Here is an 18,926-nt window from a genome sequence, read left to right as displayed (position 1 = left end):
GATCAAGAGGTTTGCTGCAAAATAAAATAGCAAAAGATCTTTTTCAGAGGAAAGGAAAGTTTTTCAGAGTACTTCACGTGAAACTATGATATCTATATCTATGATATCCATAAACGCCTCCAAAGACGGAACCAGAGCACTGACATAATATATCCTACGGTGCTTTCCCCCAGAAATACACAAGATAATGTGAGTGTCGTTCCTGGCACTGGCTTTATCTACTGCACTGATGCGCTCTCTTTATGTCAAAACAAGATAAGGAAAGTCAGGGCTCCTTGTGCTTTACTTGAAATGAGCAATCTTCAGTGCCCGCTACTGCTGACCCGTGTAGAAGGAGCTAATTAGTATTTCTCTTACTAACAAACATTATGCACGTAGATTTTTACTCTGGAAAGCAAATATATTAAAAGGATGATGTCCTTCTCAACAAATGCAATCCTGCTCATGCCTGTCTACACAATCCCAGACAACTGAATGATCCAAGCGAAAATGCTCAGGGATACTCATTCTTGTTAGCCAAGTCTCTTATGGCCTCGTGAGCTAGTGTTAGCCAAGTATGATCTACCATACACTTATTATGTATCATATATCCTTCCTAAACACTACAGTTGAGAATAAAGGGTTAGCCCCAGCAGTGCCAATGACATAAAGAGAACAGAGTTACTAAAAGTATTACCAGCAGCATGTCTACGAGAAAAAGCTTGTTTGACTCTCAAAAGACAAGTTATGTTTACACAGCTAGAACCTAGGAGGAAAAAAAGTTTGGATTTTTTTTTTTAATTATTTGTTAGTCAGGCATATTTGATTTTGAGTTTTGAAAGTTATATCCCTGACACTTTTTCCAATTTCTAGACCAACAGCTGAAAAGTGAGTTTATGAAATATAATTTTTTTCAGTACATTAAGTTTGTAAAATAAAATTTAAGTGATTCTACATCATTTTACAGAGTGCCTGCTTCTGAAACAACAAGGGGATACTGAATTTAAAAACATACATGATGTAGGCAGAACTTCAATCTTCCTAGACGTTTCAAGCTTCACCAACAACTTTTTCTTTCCTACAGCACAGAACAGTAAAGCCCGCTAAATACACCTAGAGATTCCGGTTTGTTTCTCTCCTTTCTTTATACAACAGGTATATTTCAGTGCTATGAGAGGGACTATCAACCAGCCATAGCAGGACAATGCCTATAATTCTGAGTTATTTCAAATACAAGAAACTCATCATCATGGCAGTACAAGTTGTCAGTCTCCGAGTTAGGTCACGAGGGGAAGAATTCTACATTTCTTCACTGGGAACACAAGCTCTTCTCAAACAGCGGAGCCCCTTGTTTTAATCACAGCCTTGAACTGAAAAATGTTTATTCTTCAGTTCATCCTAGTAAGAACTTTCCATTTTCTCTTTGCTGCTGGTCTGGCAACACTTCTTTAACAGGACTACAGACAAGAGAGACGCATTATGACTATAAAAGCTTTGCTCATATTTTGCTGTATTAAGAACTCCTTGTTATAAGTTAGTCAGTCATTAGGGTTTTTTTCTCCAACGTAAGAAAAAAAAGGGTTGAAAAATCTTCCCTGTGATTAATAAAAATATAAAATATTACTGCTTTAAGGCTTTGACTCATTTTGGAGACAGTTTTAGCTAAGATGGCAGAAGTTACCACCTTCAAAGACCTACTCTGCCCCTCAGCAAGACACTTCTCCTTTTGCAACAAGGGAGATTAACTAGTCAATGTCTGTGCCACTGCAGTTCACAGTCTGATATATTTAATATTTGCTTAAATAGCAGCGGTTCGGAACAGCTAAACCTGCCACAAATCACAAGCCTAACTTAGACCTCAAATTTCCTGAGCTCCCATCCTCCTGGAAAAAAAGCTGAAGTATACATTTTTAGAGAGACCTTTACCAAGGCCTACAATTCTGTGGACTCTGAATTAATACTTTTGGATACCCTGCAAACACTTGGTTCACTAGAACACACAGGTGTTTAACTTCCCCGCCCCTTCATATTTAACATTCAACATTGAAAAAAGATTTTATGAAATTCAATGCTTTGTGAAATTGCAGAAGCTTTGAAAAATAATTGTAAAATAACAATCTAAACACACCAGTCCGATAAGTCATCTAACAGAAACACTGTTATACTGGATTTAAAAAAAAAGTTTGGGTTTTTTTAAATTATACCAACATAAATATTCCCCAAATCAAAGCACTGTCTTCTAAACTGCAAGGATTTTGGACCACGAATATTTTCTAAAATCTGAATTGCTGACATTCACACAGTTGAATGGTAGTCTAGAGCTCTGTAAATATTAGAGAAAATTCCACCAAAAATAAATCTTTATACAGTCAGTTAAAAAACAGTAGATAATGCCAAGAACAAGTTACTCATGAGGGAAAATGGCCACAGCATTCCTCTAGGCTGCTAGTTGTATGCCAGAGGCAGGAAACATTAGCCTGGACTGGCACAGGAGAGAGAATCTCAGTTTCAAGCTCTAAACCAGATTACCTACAAAAGCTGGGTAAGCCACCAAATTATCTCTGCTTCCATTTCTCCTTTCTTATAATGGAGGTAACATTATCACACTTAATGCAGAAAGAAATCTCTTGTCATTATACCTCAAATCATTGCTAGATTTTCTACAGCATGTTTGGATTTGCATTTAAGTGCATTTAAAGACAATGTTTGAATTTGGCTCTGAATTTTTTAACTCCCTGGGGTTAGAGCTGAATCTTAACACTAATTTAACATAGCAAGTTGCATATCGGAGCAAGGTGCCATATGTCCATATGTCTGTTTTTCTCAGTCAAATGTGAGAACTGAGGAAGTTCTTTTTCCTCTCTGACTTATCACTTACTGTTATGGATTAACAGATGTCTTTGTAGAGAGAATGGGGTTCGGAACAAAGCTTTGCATTCCTCACACTGGAACGGTCTCTCTTCAGAATGGGTCTGCAGATAAAAGACAACATGTCAGAGGAAAGGCTCAGGGAAATCAATTAGCTGTCATTACAGTAATTATAGCTAATTTTCTAGACTGGATTCAGGAGGGGATATCATAGCAATTTGAAACATCAGGGGATGAAGAATTAAAACAATCATTCTGCCATTATCCAGAATGCTGAAAGTCAGCACAGCAGCTACCTAATAAATGTACCTTCCCAGTTCTCAGAAGTCTTACATGAGGTGTGCATGTAAACAGAAACAAAAATATAGAATAACCAGGAAAAAAACCTACAAGCCCATTTGCATTGCTTCATCAGTACTAACACTGGCCTTACGTACCTACTGATATGAATAAATGCTTCAAAATTAAGCAAATGTAGACAAAACCCTTTTTCTCAGTTAAGTTTGAAGGCAAAACTGATCTGATTATCTCAAGATAGTATCTAAAATTTGGCAATGAAAATTTCCCAAATCATGAGACTAGTCTTACGTATCCATGTTTCGGCTTCTTGTAAGAAAAGAAAAAAGGAGAAAAAAAACAAAACCAAAAAAACCACAGAAGCATCAGTACTAAGATTTTTGTTTGCTGTAGAGAAATTCATTGTAGCTGAGAAACAGCCTCAAAGCCATAAATAAACTAAAAGGCTAAGCTTGGATGAATCTCTCAAACTGCAGAATTGCTGAAGGAAGTTTCTTTTCTGGAGCTTAGGAAACATTCAGCTTCATTCTACTTTGGTAAATTTCAAAGCACTTTCCCTGTTTCCTAGTGTTACTAAGTGCGCCCCCACTGTAGATAGCAAATTTATCCATACAATTTATTTACCCGATTTCCTACTATTTTTGCTAAGGAAAGAAAGTTTGAAAGGAAAAGGGGACGGACAATAAGTGTTTTATAATGTGCACAAAATTAGGTAAATTAGTTAATTTTGTAGACTAAGGGTATATATTGGCATAGTACATATTTATATAATCTATTTCTGCTATTCATAATACCATATGACATTTATAGCTACCCCTTAAACTACAGAGAAAAAAGGGACTGTGGGGAGTCAGCATAATTATTTACATGTAGACTGAGGGCCTTGAACCTAGATTGACTTTTAACACAAATGTCCTCCTCTTACATACATGGGAGTACCAAAACATTAGAGTACTTGCAATGATATTCAGAGGCATTCAATTCCAAGTCAATTCCTTGACCTCAGCCTATGTCACTTAAAGCAAAAAGGCAACTGGAGCACCATCAAATGTGTGGAATACATCACACATTCCATAAAATCTGCTGATTGTTTCAGTCCAGCTTCTACAGGTTTATGTCACAGTTTGCATTAGTTGACACCCTGCTTGGCAGTCTCAGCAGTCAGGCCAAGGATTGACAGGACATGAAGAGACTGAACTACCTTCTCACCTCAATAGGTGGTTCCTCCAGAACAGGGTTGAGACATATTGATGAGACACTGTGGGGAAGCTCGCAGTGCTGCTGTCTGTGCTGTACCTGTTCTGTGGATAAATAGAAGGGTTCAGTCTCTAGGGCTGTCAATCTGGCACCTTTCACGAGCGCAAAATTCATGTTGTTTATTTTAAAAACGCCCTGTTTTAGAACACTCACCACTTGAGTGATAGCTCTGAAAAGCACAGTGATTTGTACAGAATTCCTTGACAGTTCTCTTAGTCTTTTGATCAAAATACAAGTATTCACCTGCACATCTTAACTTCACTACAAAGAAAACCACCTAACTAGGCATACCCATATGCAAGGGTACACAGATCATCTGCCTTTTTTGTGAATGGTCCAGAAACAATCTAGGTCTATTACAAAAAGCCATGCAATCTTAATGAGAAGTATCCCCCAAATAAGCATATTAGTTCTAATACTGTCCTTTTTTGTCCTACTAATAGGTTCCAGATCAGAGATGGCCTCCATTTCAGTCAGAGCAGGGCTCTAGCCATTCTTCAGATTCAGTCATCACCAGCTTTGTGATGTTTACCATAGCATTTGTGGAGGCTTAAACCCAGCCCAAGGCTACTTATTGCCAATAGAGAAACTGAAGGAATACAGTAATTTCAATTCATTATGCTCCCCAGGACCAAATAACCCTGGTTTAACCATAAACCCTGTCTCTGCTGACCTATTTCTGCTCACTGTCAGATCCTCATATTTTATTCTCTGAACTCAGCCTCTATATGTAGCAACAAAGGAGCAGATGGAACAAAAACTTCGCTTTCTCCTGTATGAAAGTAATTTGCATTATATGGCACAGCACGTACACCTTCATCCAGTCTAACCCGGATGAAAGGTGACTACTTTTATCTGTAGCACAATCAAATACTACATTTGCCTCTTAATTTCAGATACTATTCTCTTCCCTTGTCACAAAAATGGAACTATAACCTTCATATGATCACTTAGTCATATAGTCTGAGCTTTTTCAAAGGACACCTGAGCTAGTTCCACATCACATAACACTTCCCAGTGCTGACATCTCCAAGCAAGTGACAAAGCACGCTTGCACATGCAGCTACAGGGCAGCACAGCACTTGTATGCAGAAGCAGCACATCAGAGAGGTACCACAGGAAGACTAACAGTTACTGCCTCTCAGTTCTGTAGCTGTAAGGATGTAATGAGTGCTTAGTTAGGGTTCACGTCACAATGCTCCACTGAACAGAGCAGTTATGCTCTTAGCAACTCCACTGTCTATCTCCCAGTGAAATGTTAGGAGCTGATCTCCTTCAGCACCTTTGAAATGACCCAACATTCACCCACATCTGAAAGATGTTTAAAAGCACATGTTGTGGGAGCTATTTTTATTCTGATATTTCCAACATAAAATTAGATTAAATAAGCCCCATAAAGGAATCACAGAAACAACAGCAACAAGTTTCCATCTACAACACAAGAATTCAAAGGCATAAAATGTAGAAGTATCCTGGTTTTTATTATAAATAATGTAACTCTGCTGTAAAAGCCACAGTTTTTTCAAGCGTGTTGCTATCAACTTGAAAGCATGTTTTCTGTTTAATGCTGTTAAGTGTTTTTAACTTACTATACCCATCATTCCTACTGCAGGTTTCTAAGCTTCCTGCTACTACCACAGTAACTGCATCCTGGAACTCAAGAAAGCACTGTGAAATTATCCAGAATCCAACTTTTTGTCCTCTGAAAGAAAATGAAACCTAGGAGGACATCTTAAAGGGATACACATCTAAAGAATCATTAAAAACCTGAGCTGAAGAAATAAATAGAAGTATGATACACAAAGGTTTAAATCTCCACTGTTACTGGATCAACATTCCTGTGAACAAGCAAAAGAACTATTGTCCTCTTCCCCTAGTAGTAGTGAAGCCCTCCCAAAATCACGGCACTTAAAACTATTTTGGCATCCCAAACCACCACATCTTTGACTTACACCTTATGATTGGTTTTTTGTATACACATTCATACTACCCCCTGTTGTCTATTATCTCTCCATGTTAACATTGTTTACTCAATGGAGAGAAGCTTCTATAAAAGAAGAGATTCAGGACATCCATGTTTGTCTCCTGTCTCATGCTCATCTCTTCATTTAGGCAAATGAAATTAGAGACCTAAATGTGGATGTGAATATTCACAGCTGTTTGGGTAAACTTTATGTAAACACAGGAATAAGTTTCTTTCATTGTAGGACAGGGTTGATTTATAGCCAGTGCTATGTGCAAACAGGTTGGGGAAGTAAGTATTCCAACATGCTTTAAGGAATTCTGTCAAAATTAGGTACTCACTAAATCTGTCTGATTTTTAATATTTTTCCCATTAAATGGAGCCTCTAATCCTTGCTTATGCTAGTGGTGCTGCTGCTTTAAACACAGAATTGGGTCAAAGTGTTTACTCATTCATACTTAACCCTGAAGTCCATTTTCAGCCCAAACTCCCTACCAGTAAAATTAACATAAGAAAACATTTTAAAAGTATTCATTTAAGATATAGAAGAATCTTTCCAGATAGTCTTTTATACATTTTTCCTTAGAATATACCCAATTTGTGAGATTCCATCCAATTTTTTTAATAAAGTCTAAAACATAGGATAAAATCACAGCATATAGGGGAGCTAATCTTGTCCTTCAGCAGGCTTCTGCATGCTTTCTGTTTTAGACAGTCATCACCATTTCATCCTATAAGAGGCATTATTATTACTCTTACATGATTTATGGCTGAAAGTGCAAGAGATGGTGCAAAGATCCTGTGCCAAATTCCCAGATGGCATATAACATGAGCCAAACTGCAAAAGACTTGTAAGTATGGGTATATCAGTTTCATCAAAAGGGGGAAAGAAATGGGGTACTATATCAAAAATGTAAAGAATAAAAGAAAAAAAAAGAAAAAAGAGCAAAGGGTTCCAAATACTGGGCACAAAACCAGACAGGTAATGTTGGGGTTTTTTTTCCCTTTTTTACACAGTCTTGTAATTCTGAAACAGCAGTCATGGATATAGCCTTGCCATTAAAAATTTAACCCTAGGTTAAAAATAATGACAGGCATTATAGAAATTAGGCCAAGCAGATTTGAGCTTAGATCGACAGAAGCAGAGCATCCCTTCATGAGCCTATTTTTCATATAAAGTTTCTTCTGATGTTGTTTTAATATGTGAACACTACCCAGTGCAAATCCAGTATAATTTGAAAGCATCTGCTGCTAGGTCCAACTGACTGCAACAGGACTACACTTCGTTTTATTCAAATATGATATTTTAAAAAAAGATTTTGAAGACATTTTTAGATCAGTTACATTTTAAACTTGATAACCTAATATTACAGAAAATAAAAACCAGAAAAGTCAAAATGGGATTTTATGCTTTTAACTAAGCAACTGTGATTTCCTTCTGTTTATTTCACTTTTTTTCACTAGAATTCATTTAGTATTTTGAGATTTTTGATGTAACAAAGAACACTAAAAAATACATTCTCCAATACTTTAATCCCATGTTTATAAGCATGCCAGAGCTTAATGATGAACCACTTAAAAGAAAAAAAATCTGCAAATCTGAGGCTGGCAGACCTGTAAACAACAACAGCAGAGTGCTTTACCTTCTTGTGATTCTTGTAAACATTTCTGTGGGCAAATCCCTTTCCACAAAGCTTGCATTTATAAGGTTTATCTTCACTGTGTATTATTTTGTGTGCAGTCACTTGATCAAGTCGTTTGAAGGACTTATTGCAAACCTCGCAGGTGTAGGGGCGTTTTTCTGCAGAAAATGAGTGGGGGACATTTAATCTCCTGTTTATACAGGGGGGAGAAGATGAAAGGCAGAGACAGTCATCTCCTCAGAGAGATTTTTGCAATTAAGTCAACCCAATTAAGATTAAACCAATTAGAAAGACATCTAATGCCCTTTATGTTAGACAGTTAAGTCACTTCACAAAAGATGAGCCATGGTGTATCTCAAGAAATTGGCACATTCTTTGCAATAATCATTGCTAAAACTAAATTCTGATTAATTAGCTTAAATCAAAAGAGAATGACTTCAAAGAGGGAAACTCTGTTTCCAGATTACAAATGTGAAAGAGGGCATGACAGTTTAAATGTTTTAAAACTTAATTAACAATATACATGTTAGCTTCCAAAACCAAAGTTCCTATGCAAAAAGCCGTTATGCTTCAACTGGTGACTGCAACTTAACTACATTAATGCTCATCCCAAAGTGTCAAAAGAAAGCTAGGAGCCTCTGAGATATAGATTATGTTACAAGAAATGAGCTTTTGGTGCAGACCGATACCAAGAAAATAGTTCAATTACAAGCCTCTGCAGCTGTAAAAACCTGCATTTTTTTAAATGCTAATGTATTTGACAGAACCATGTTTGTGTTTCCATTGTGTTGGTTGATGTTTCTAATCACTGGAGAAAGACACAGAAACACTAGATTGCAGTGATCAGAAATCCTGGCAGAGCCAATTTGTTTCATACTGCCAAAGCTACTGACAGGCCACTCCCCGCTCACAGTGACCTGTTCTGGCAGAGGACAGGCACAATGAAATATTTGTGTGTGGTCTCTGAAACGGTGTGGAGTATGAGCTGCTTTCCTCTGACTGGAAACTACGTGCACGTGAGTCCACTTATATATGAATTAATTCTTCCCTTTTATCACAGATCTGTCTGACAGCATACCGCAGCGCCCACCCGCTTCAACGTGAAATTTCAACCAGCAGTTCTTCACCTCCTCCATAAGCCAAGTAGCAATCTTTTGCCCCATCCCAGCTAACTGACATCATCTACTCCAGCTAGCATGAAAAAAATACCTTGATAAAGCAGCAATAGGAAGAAGACTATAGCATTACACTTGGATTTTTGAAAGGCTTAGAAAGGACAGCTTAGATGGTTTCCTTGGAACCTGAGATTTGCTTGAACACCTCAGGTCAACATAGAATTCATCAAGCCTTCTATAAGCAACTAATTCAGGTAAAATTCAATATACATTAAATACATATACACACATATATAGGTTTGTGGGTTTTTTGTACGTTACCTGAATGAGTTATCATATGGCGTTTTAGCTGGTTAGCCGAAATAAATTTCTTGTCACATTCCTGACACTCAAAGATCTCATGGACCTGCAAAATGAGTGTTTAATGATAATTAGATGTGTCTCTAACAAGATCACACATCTTACATATACAGAAATTCTCTAACATACCGTAACTATTTCTTAGCCAGTAGCTATACTAATACTCATGAATATTCCGTGATTTTCCGCCTTGCTAGTCCCTTGGTGAACAGTATCTCTCAAAAAAATAAATATTCATAATCACAAGCAAAATATTATATTTAGAAACACAGGTTATGCAAATTTGTAATATCAAATCCACTTAAAATATTATTATGAAAGCATTAAAAGAACAGATGCAGAACACCTTTTCAGAACATTTCCATCTAGTCAATAAGACATTAGAAAAAATTACACAGTAACTACTTCATAACTGCTGTAAGTACATGTTTTTTAAAATTCTATCAAACTCTTTCATGACTCTTTTCTCTTAAAAGCTTTTATAGGCAGGACAGTGGAGGGGCAGCAGTGTCTCAAACAGTAAATGCAGTAAGCATTAGCAAGATTTTCAACATCATAGCACATAACATCATCAAGAACTAATGCTGGAAAAATAGAAGAGGCAGTTGAGAGCTGCAACTTCCGATACTCAATTTAAAAAAAAAAATCTATATCCTTTGTTATTTATTGGTCCCAAAAATCGCAACACATACATAGTTCTCCACCTGTCAAGATTACTATTCACCTTCAGCACTGTATTACACTTGCTGTTGGCAGCGTCCCCTCAACCTAGTTAGAGTGCAACTGAACATACATCTCAGCTTTTTGGAACTGCAGCCTTAGACAGCAAAACTTCTGCACAGAGATCACATTTCATACAGCTTTTTTGGAGAACTCCATAGACTTTCTGCAGGAGAATCTACAAGCTAAAAATAAGAACTATCAAAGGTTCAATACAATACTCGAATGAAAAACATTTGCATAGAGCACAGTACAGAAGTTCAACTAAAACTTTCACTTAAAACAAAAACAAAAACCCAGAAAGAGATTCTCCACAAGTATTCTGTCTCACCATTTTATGCTGCTATTTCACAAACTACCTTTAGAGAAAATTAAATACTTTCATAAACTCAAAAAGTGGTTATGCCACTTTCTACAATCTCTGCAAACTTGCATACTTTGGACAGTGATGGTCAACGAAATGCTCAGACAGAATCAAGTGGTAAGCTCAAATGAAGATGTAAATATTCTGTTTACCCAGCTACATTTCAGATTAATTTTTCTTACATGCACACACAATCTACTACTCTACCCTCTCCCAAAAGATCTTCATTTTTACTTAGATTGTTGACTGAAGTTTACATAATTCTGCAGCCAAGTGCTATCAGAATCAACACACACACAAAATTATTGGAAATAACTTGTAAGGTATTCTTAAATGTAATATTTAATACATCAGAACCCAGACTGTGGTTTAACACTATACAAATTTCCGATTTCAACTTATGAAATGTTTAATAAACAATAATATTTGTTTAATAAATGTTTAATAAACAATCTCATGGGATACATTTGCATCAGAGACTTTCATGTATGTGCATTAAAAAGCTACAGCTATCAAATATATATTCTATAGCTGATACTCTAATCAATTCTTTAGAAAAGAATCAGACACAGACTTGTGTGCATGTGCATTAAATAGCTACAGATATCAAGCACATTCTATAGCTGGCACTTTTTAATCAGTTCTTCAGAAAAGTGCACAATTACATAGTAAAACGACGGTAATAAGATAGCAAATATTTTTAAGAATAACATTATTCAAACATTTTCATTTTAAGAAAACTTGTCAAACAACATGCTCTACAAGTATACAGGCTGTAACACCACACAAGTGCTTGTGCAATGATTTATTCAGATAACAAAATTAGTCTCATTGGGGGGGGTCTAACAGCTATCAACATAAACCTCTGCTACATTAAAGTCAGAACATACTTACAATTGTTTCACACGCATTTGAAGAGCTACGCCTTCAGAAAACAACTTGCTAAGAGCCATACAAAAAAGCAAGCACCTATCTGAACAAGATATGCTCAGATAAATATACTCCTTCACTTACAGGACCGACTATCTTAAAATTTTCATGACGTCTGCTGAAAAGTGAAGAGTCATTCAAAAGAGATTTGGGGTGAAACTTTGAAGATACAAGCAATCCATGATCAGCTTTTCCAAAAACTAATTTGAATTTCAATCTACCACTCCAACAACTGGATGAGACTTTGTTGGAAGGCAGTGCTTTGAGAGAGCAAGGGTATGAGAATATTGCATCCAATTGAACTTATTAAGTGTTACTGACAATTCTAAAGTGGTGTTCAAAATTCGCTTTCCTCTACCTTTCTATGGCTTTCACAGTGTTTGTGAAAAAATGAAGATTGCACAGTAGAACAAAACACCACCCAGTATTGAACAAAAAGGGAAGAAAAACAGCCAACACAGAGACGCTTGGAACTTGCAAGCGAAAAAGGCTTGGGGCAGGGCAGGGAAGGGAAAGGGAAATCACAAGATGATGTTTAAGAGCATAAGCCTCACCATAATTTTGCAGGAAGTACAGCCCTACAACAACGAAAGTTGTTTTCATAGACAATAAAACACTCAATCTCTTAGAACAAATGATGAGTAGGACCCTCCTTGGTCCTGTCAGTCTCTCCAGCAGACTGCTACAGTGTTCCTCTTAATGGAACCTTACAGATTCATGTAAGAAATCCAGAAGGGCAACAGCACAAACTAGTCTTACCAGTGAAGCACAATCCTGTGTTTCATACAGACATTTTTTATGACCTTTTCCAAAGTCAAAAAAGCTTTACTGCCTTACACTTAAAGGTGTCATTAATCTTCTCTCTTAACAGGAGAATCAGCTACTTAACCATTGAAAACACCTGCCTACAAGAATCAGAAACTCACCCCACAGCTGTACAGCCAAAAAGAGACATACCCCCACAATCTACCTACAAGTACTGAAAGTGTAGCACTAGCGATTCTGACACTAACATTGTGGGAAAAGAAACCAGCAACGCTGGGATTTGTTTGAATTTTTCTTCCCTTTCCACTTACAGAACAGTAGAGCCTCAGTGGAGAGGCCTGGCAGCCTGTGCTATTCACATGTATACTCTCACTTTTAAGTTCCTGTCAGCAAATCAAACCCAAAACATGAGACACCTACATTCAAAGGTACAAAGGAAACCTTTAGCAAGAGTCTGCATCAATGAAGACAACAGCCCCCTTGCTTGCTTAATATTATCATCATTGAATGACTGAGTTTTGCATTTTACTTAAGCTTCAGAACTTAGTATCAGAATATAATTGAGATGGTGTTTCATTTGCTCTGGCAGTAGACATCATAAACCAGCGGAAAGCAGATTTTACAACAAACTTTTTCATTCTGTTACACACTCTTCTGTAAGCTCCTGTACAGCATTTCCTGACCTGTGTTTGCTGGGAATTTTTTTTTCATGTTACCATTCACTTAGCAGCCCAAATCATGGACTACTATAAATATCAGATAAAAACAAAAAGATACTGATCACCACAAAAAGCAATAACATCAGTGGATCAACATCATAACTGTTGTCAAAGATATGTAGGCATCATGCAGGAGGAGAGTTGTATTAATGGTAAGTAGCTTTGGAAATCAAATATAAAATTAAAGAAAAAGTAGATGAGGCTGTTCTGGGTAGGACTGTCATCACTAAGGAAGACAAGATCAGAATCCAAAATTATTTCCACACTCTGAATGAAGCTCCAATCCACTCAATATTTAGGAAGGAGAAAATAAATGCAAAAATGTTACACGACAACCATCAGTTTACATAGCACCACTACAGAAAACACTACTGAATTCCAAACAAAATATAAATAATGAGATTGATGCTGCTGTTAGAAAGCACTGCCATTCTGAGATGTATTAATAGACATATTCTCTGTACTAATAAACTCAGGACAATCATTCCACTATGCTTGGCACTACCAAGGGCTCAGCTAAGCATTGCTTCTCTTCTTGTTCGGGCAGCTGACTTACAGGTGAAAAAGAGAGAGTACACAGGAAGAAAAAGCTTACTAAAAGAAAAAGTAGCTTGAAAAAACAGATGCATGAAGAAAGGTTGAGATAACTGCGTTGGTACAGCCTAGGAATTGCAAATGGAGTTCATAACAACTTTGCAATATGCTAATTGTTACAAAGATGAGAGTGGTGAATTTTTCTTGGCATTCTCTCAGATAAGACAAAGATCAATTAACTCAATTTGCAGTAAAGAAGAAGATTTAAGTAGGACATCAGAAAAAACAAATAATGGACTAATGAACATATTCAAAAAAGTCGATGGCACTACAGCTGAAAGTCAGAATACAAAGGGACTTCTATGGAGATGCCAGAATTTTCTTTAGTGGAACTTTAAAGGAGATGAGACAGCACATATCTAGGATGATTTAAGTACACGCTTATTCCCCTCTGCAAAATAGAATGGGCTAGAAAAACTCCTGAGGTCTTTTCCAGCCCTATATTTCCCTGAATTTATTGAGATAAACTAAAAAAAAAAAATGCCACCAAAAATTAGCATGACACAAGCAACAGTCTGAAAAACAAGAGGGTAAAACTGAGGGACAGAAGATTATGACAGCAAAGTTTAATTGTGCATGGCTAAAAAAGGGCTTATCTTCATACATTGAAGGCACAAGCAATCCTCATGACACAAAGTTAAAAATGGGTTTAAATCAAAGATTACATGAAAGATATAGAGCTGAATTATCCTGTCTTCAGAGAGTAAATAGATTCCTTAATCTCCCCTATAGTCACCCTCTTTACATTCCTTCTCTGTGTCAGATTTTTCTCCTTCTGTTGTTTGGGTTTATTTTCTGTTGCCTCCTATACTTTACTTTTCTATTCTCAACTTCTATTTCTGTAGATTGACAGGAAATGGGTGAAAAAAATTCTCTTTTCCTCCCTGTTTGACCTATTAGCTTCTTACTGTTTTTATTGCCTGTCTAAATATTTTTGGCAACGTTGGTGATGGAACCCGCCCCACTTCCTACAAAAGCCCAGTAATTCAAACAAACAGAAGGCATGAGCCCTACATGCAATCTCCTTCACTATCTGATGTAGGTGTGTTAATCTGAAATATCTATTTTCTGGATGTCTTAAAAGAGGAGCCAATCAAGAAGAGAAAATAAAGAAGTTCTATGCATAAAATCTTTGTGATGATTCTTAAGATGAATAAGTGCTCAACTGACCTACCATCAATGCTACTGGAAAAGCTTGTTAGTGTGAGTAATAGCATCTGCACAGAATTACAACTACTGAAACAAAACAAACATTTTAATAAAATGGACACGCTAACCATGATATTTTGCATTTTCAGGGCCACCATAAGGTGCACTCATAGGTAAAAACCTGTCATTACATGTGGCAAGGCACACCACAATTTGGTCTGACAAGTAACATAGAATAGCTCTGTTAGACAAGAAATGCAGAGCATAGTAATACAAGCAAGGAGGAAAAAAAATAAATTAAAAAGGAGGGGGCCCACCATTTCCTTTGCAACAACATATTTTAATTGATATCATCTATATCCTCAACGGATTCAGGTTATAACCAGGGCAGTATTAAAGACTTACAGTTAATCTGATAAACAGTACAATGTAGCTTTTTGTAAAAAAAGAATCTCCTGGGTTTTAGTGATTTATCAAATTAATCTTGCAGGGACTTCCTCTGGGTATAATGGATTCAGAATCTCATATTCATAGTCCATCTGCATTTCTATATGAACCCCCTTATTTCCAATAGATGCTTTTCAAAGTGTTAACGCCCCCATTCTAGTTATAAAAGATTACACGCATAAACAAAAAGACATTAAAAACTTGTTTTTGAGGAAGAAATTTTTTTACTACTGTGTAACTAGATTACAAATAACACCCTTACTAGTATGCCACAAAGTAATAAGAAATATTGATTCTATTTTGGATAAAAACTGAAGGCTCATGAACCTATCTTATGGTCTGTATGTATCCTATCATTACAGAACACATTTTTACATTTAGCTTAGCGTTTAAGAATGCTGAAGAACAGCAGGCAACTTTGACTTAATGTTGGAATGCATAAATGATGCAAGCACAAACATCTTTGTATTTGGTAAAAGATGCATTAAAACTTTAGTAAGATTTTTGCTTAACCAGTTGTGATTACAAAAATAAATACAAGCAGTAAAATACATTGGGTTTGGAACCATGAAAGAGATTGCCCAAAGGTTTGCATTACAGCAGCTTTCAAGTGACCTAAGCACCACAGTCTTCACATCTTTAGTGAAGTCAAAGCCTGCTGTGGGTTAGCCTTCATCTTACTGACCTTTCGATGCTCTTGGAGATTTGTTGCTGAGGAACATTTCTTACTGCACACTGAACACATCAGCTTCTTCCTAGAATTTCCTGAAACAGAAACAAAATACCACCAACATCTTAGAAAGGAAGTGCTAAGAAAGAACCTAAATATTTCCACTGAGTCTGTGACTTTTCACAGGTCATTTGACTGACATAAGATTTTTATGTTTGTATCCCATCTTCAAAGTGTTCCGTATCAGGAGTTCTCTGCGGGTGTCCAACAAACCAGTTACTGATGGAATGTAAATCAAGAAAACTAGAACAATAAAGAAAAAAAAAACCCTTCAAATAGATGTTATCGCACATCACCAATCCAATACGAAGAGCACAGTTCACAACTAAGAACAACTCGCTTGAACTGAACAGTTGATTTCTTCCAGGAGTCAATACAGAAGTTGGTTCAGCAGTGAGAAAAAGATGCCAAACTGAAGTCAAAATCACCATTTCCCATTTTTCTTTATTCAGAAGCATTAAGCATTCTACTATATAAAATAATACATCATTAATGGACTTTAACTGAACAAGACAGGGAAAGTGTATTAGCACCAGATTATGCATTCGAATCTCATCTAAAATATAAGTTACAAAACAAGCTAAGGTTCAGCTGCCAGGTGTATTTTGCTTCCCTTTTCACAGTTGCTTTAAAAAGTGACAGAGCATTTAATTGGGTTTATCTATTATTTACCTTTTGCAATTCATTTTAGTAACTTACAAAGCTATTTAATTACAAGACAAAGCCACCACAAACCTAATTCTTTGCTTATAATTACATGCCCATGGAAGATATTTCCTAGCTTATGTAAAAAATGTTCATATTACATAGAACACTAAAAAGAATGGACACAGAACAAACGAGGAGGTAAGTACTGCTTAGTCAAGCAAAGAGAAAATATGGATCATAAATTAACTCATTAGATGGCTTCCAGTTCATTTTTCAGACTTTCAGCATCCTATATCTTTCCTGCTCTTGCTGTCCTAAAGAATTCATATTATGTGAATTCTTCTTACTAAATTGTACCCTGTCAATTGCTTAGTTCAATACTTAAATTTGTAGTATAAAAAGGTACTTAATTTCACATATATATTTGCTGTTATAAAACTTACGGTAAGCATTTATATATACTGATATACACATAAATGCAGGAATACACTTAGTACTTCAACTTACAAAGAACATTAATGAGGCCTTTTCAGAGGAGAGAAAGGTGATAGTGAATATCTGTTCATAGCTTTGCATAATGTACAACCCACATAACAATCCTTTCTACTTTCCCTTGCCTCCAAGGCAGGAGGGAATTCTAGAAGTGTCCCTCAACAGTAGTAGTTTATTTTCCTTCCTGCACTGACACCAGTTGTGATTTCTGTGACTCCCAAATGGTAAAATAAAAGCTTTGCACATTGTGCAGGCAAAGCAAAAATATCCTCCAGGAGTCTGCTCTCAGCCATGACTGGAGTGATCATTCAAGATAATTGTGGAATTTGTATACCACTACATAACTGACCAAAACTAAGCCTAAACATAACAATACTCATGAACGAAAAACTTCTTAATTCTGATACTGAAAAAAAGGAAATAATCTTTTATAAGAATGGTTATGGAAGGGTTTCTGTACGCTGTAAGAGTGGTAGAAGATTTTAGATCATGAAAATCTTACAAAGCATTTCAGTGCTGTCATCAACTAAAGACTGTTTTCTTTGCACTCTGGTATTCTGCTGTTCCCACACACACTGATCATCCATTGACATTGACAGGGGACATGCAGAGAGAGCAGAATGCCAGAGCTGAGACCTGCATTGTGGACCTGAGAGCAGTATTTTGCCCTTTCATGAAAAGAGGGTGAGGTTTGATTGAAAACTATTGATTCACAATGCATAGATATAAAAACGCGAGGGTTTAACAGGATTGTCTGGTGGATTGTCTGGTCTGGCTTCCTGCACAACCGAGGCTATAGAATTTTATAGCAATACCCTCATCAAGCCTAATCGTTTGTGAAGCATGTCTTCCAGAAAGACATCCCATTGTGTCCTGAAAAATCAAAAAATCAAGAACTCACTGGTTCCTGTAGTGGTTTGTGCCAGTGGTTTTCCTCGCTACTGAAATGGTTTGCTTTATCTACTATTTGCCTAGTTTAAACTTCCCCAGATTCCTATTACACTTTCAGCAGTAGCCTAATGATTCATCTGGTATACAGGAATTTCTCCCCAGGGGAGGAGGAATACTTGCTCTTGCAACTAGTTACTTCTTAATTTTCTTTTTGAAACGAATCCATTAGAAAAGAAACCAAAGACAACGTTTACTCTGATTTGCAAACTTAAGGCTAAGAACTTGTTAGAGGGCTCCCCTCCCCCCGAAGGAAACATACAACTCTTCCTTACCACTGTGAACGTTTTCTTTATGTTTCTTCAGGGCATCCTTACTCTTGAACCTCTTGCCACAGCTGTCTGCCTTGCATATGAATCTGGCATCCCCTCTGCATGCCTCCTTGTGCTGTTCATAACTACATGGGATAACCAGTAGGAAAAAAAAAAACAAAACCAACACATAAAGCAGTATCTACAGAAGCCAGACACACAGCAAGTACTCTGAGCTTAACACATGCTGCACTGCAGAGTTCCAAGGCCAGCTCATGCATTACTTACAGCAAACAGGAATGAAAGCATTTGACTTCTTTCACTGTTAGGATTCACATAAACTAACAAGCTTGAAAGCTAACATGCAAAGGGAGGCCAGCAATGATATCACAGCAGTCCAGTAACTCAGACACAAAACCTCGATTCTGAGCTGAAGGGAGTATTGCAAACAGAGCACTGAAAACTTCTTGAAGAGTCTCCTGGGCTGATATTCTCTGTGCACTGAAGTACACTAAAGAAAAATTAAAAATAAAAATAAAATAAATAAGGGGAACATTTTACAACTCACAGAGGCTTGCAGAAGCTAAAAATGTATACACAGGTCTACAAATCTTTAAGTACGTGAGTAATCTAGTTCATATGTGCAGTCTCCTGGAATTTATTGGGACTAATCAAATACATAAACAG

At 36.7% G+C, this 18,926-nt stretch overlaps 1 protein-coding gene across 8 annotated transcripts in view; it reads right to left on the bottom strand.

Annotated features, from left to right (window-relative positions):
* Window positions 1-18,926, bottom strand: part of PRDM5 (PR/SET domain 5) — an 89,839-nt gene that overhangs the window by 40,401 nt on the left and 30,512 nt on the right. For 5 of the 8 annotated variants that reach the window (XM_064450538.1, XM_064450534.1, XM_064450535.1 and 2 more), the window contains 7 exons: window positions 18,658-18,750; window positions 18,264-18,385; window positions 15,856-15,935; window positions 9,444-9,528; window positions 8,008-8,165; window positions 4,354-4,440; window positions 2,858-2,951 (listed from right to left, as the gene is read on the bottom strand). In XM_064450538.1, the coding sequence (XP_064306608.1) occupies window positions 2,858-2,951; window positions 4,354-4,440; window positions 8,008-8,165; window positions 9,444-9,528; window positions 15,856-15,935; window positions 18,264-18,385; window positions 18,658-18,750 (719 nt within the window). Of the gene's footprint in view, window positions 1-2,857; window positions 2,952-4,353; window positions 4,446-8,007; window positions 8,166-9,443; window positions 9,529-15,855; window positions 15,936-18,263; window positions 18,386-18,657; window positions 18,751-18,926 lie in introns of all 8 variants that reach the window. The other 3 variants (XM_064450537.1, XM_064450533.1, XM_064450536.1) reach the window with 2 other exon arrangements.

Source organism: Phalacrocorax carbo, chromosome 4 (genome assembly GCF_963921805.1).
Source record: "Phalacrocorax carbo chromosome 4, bPhaCar2.1, whole genome shotgun sequence".
In the NCBI taxonomy this organism is placed as follows: Eukaryota; Metazoa; Chordata; class Aves; order Suliformes; family Phalacrocoracidae; genus Phalacrocorax; species Phalacrocorax carbo.
This window is presented reverse-complemented; position numbering and strand designations above follow the sequence as displayed.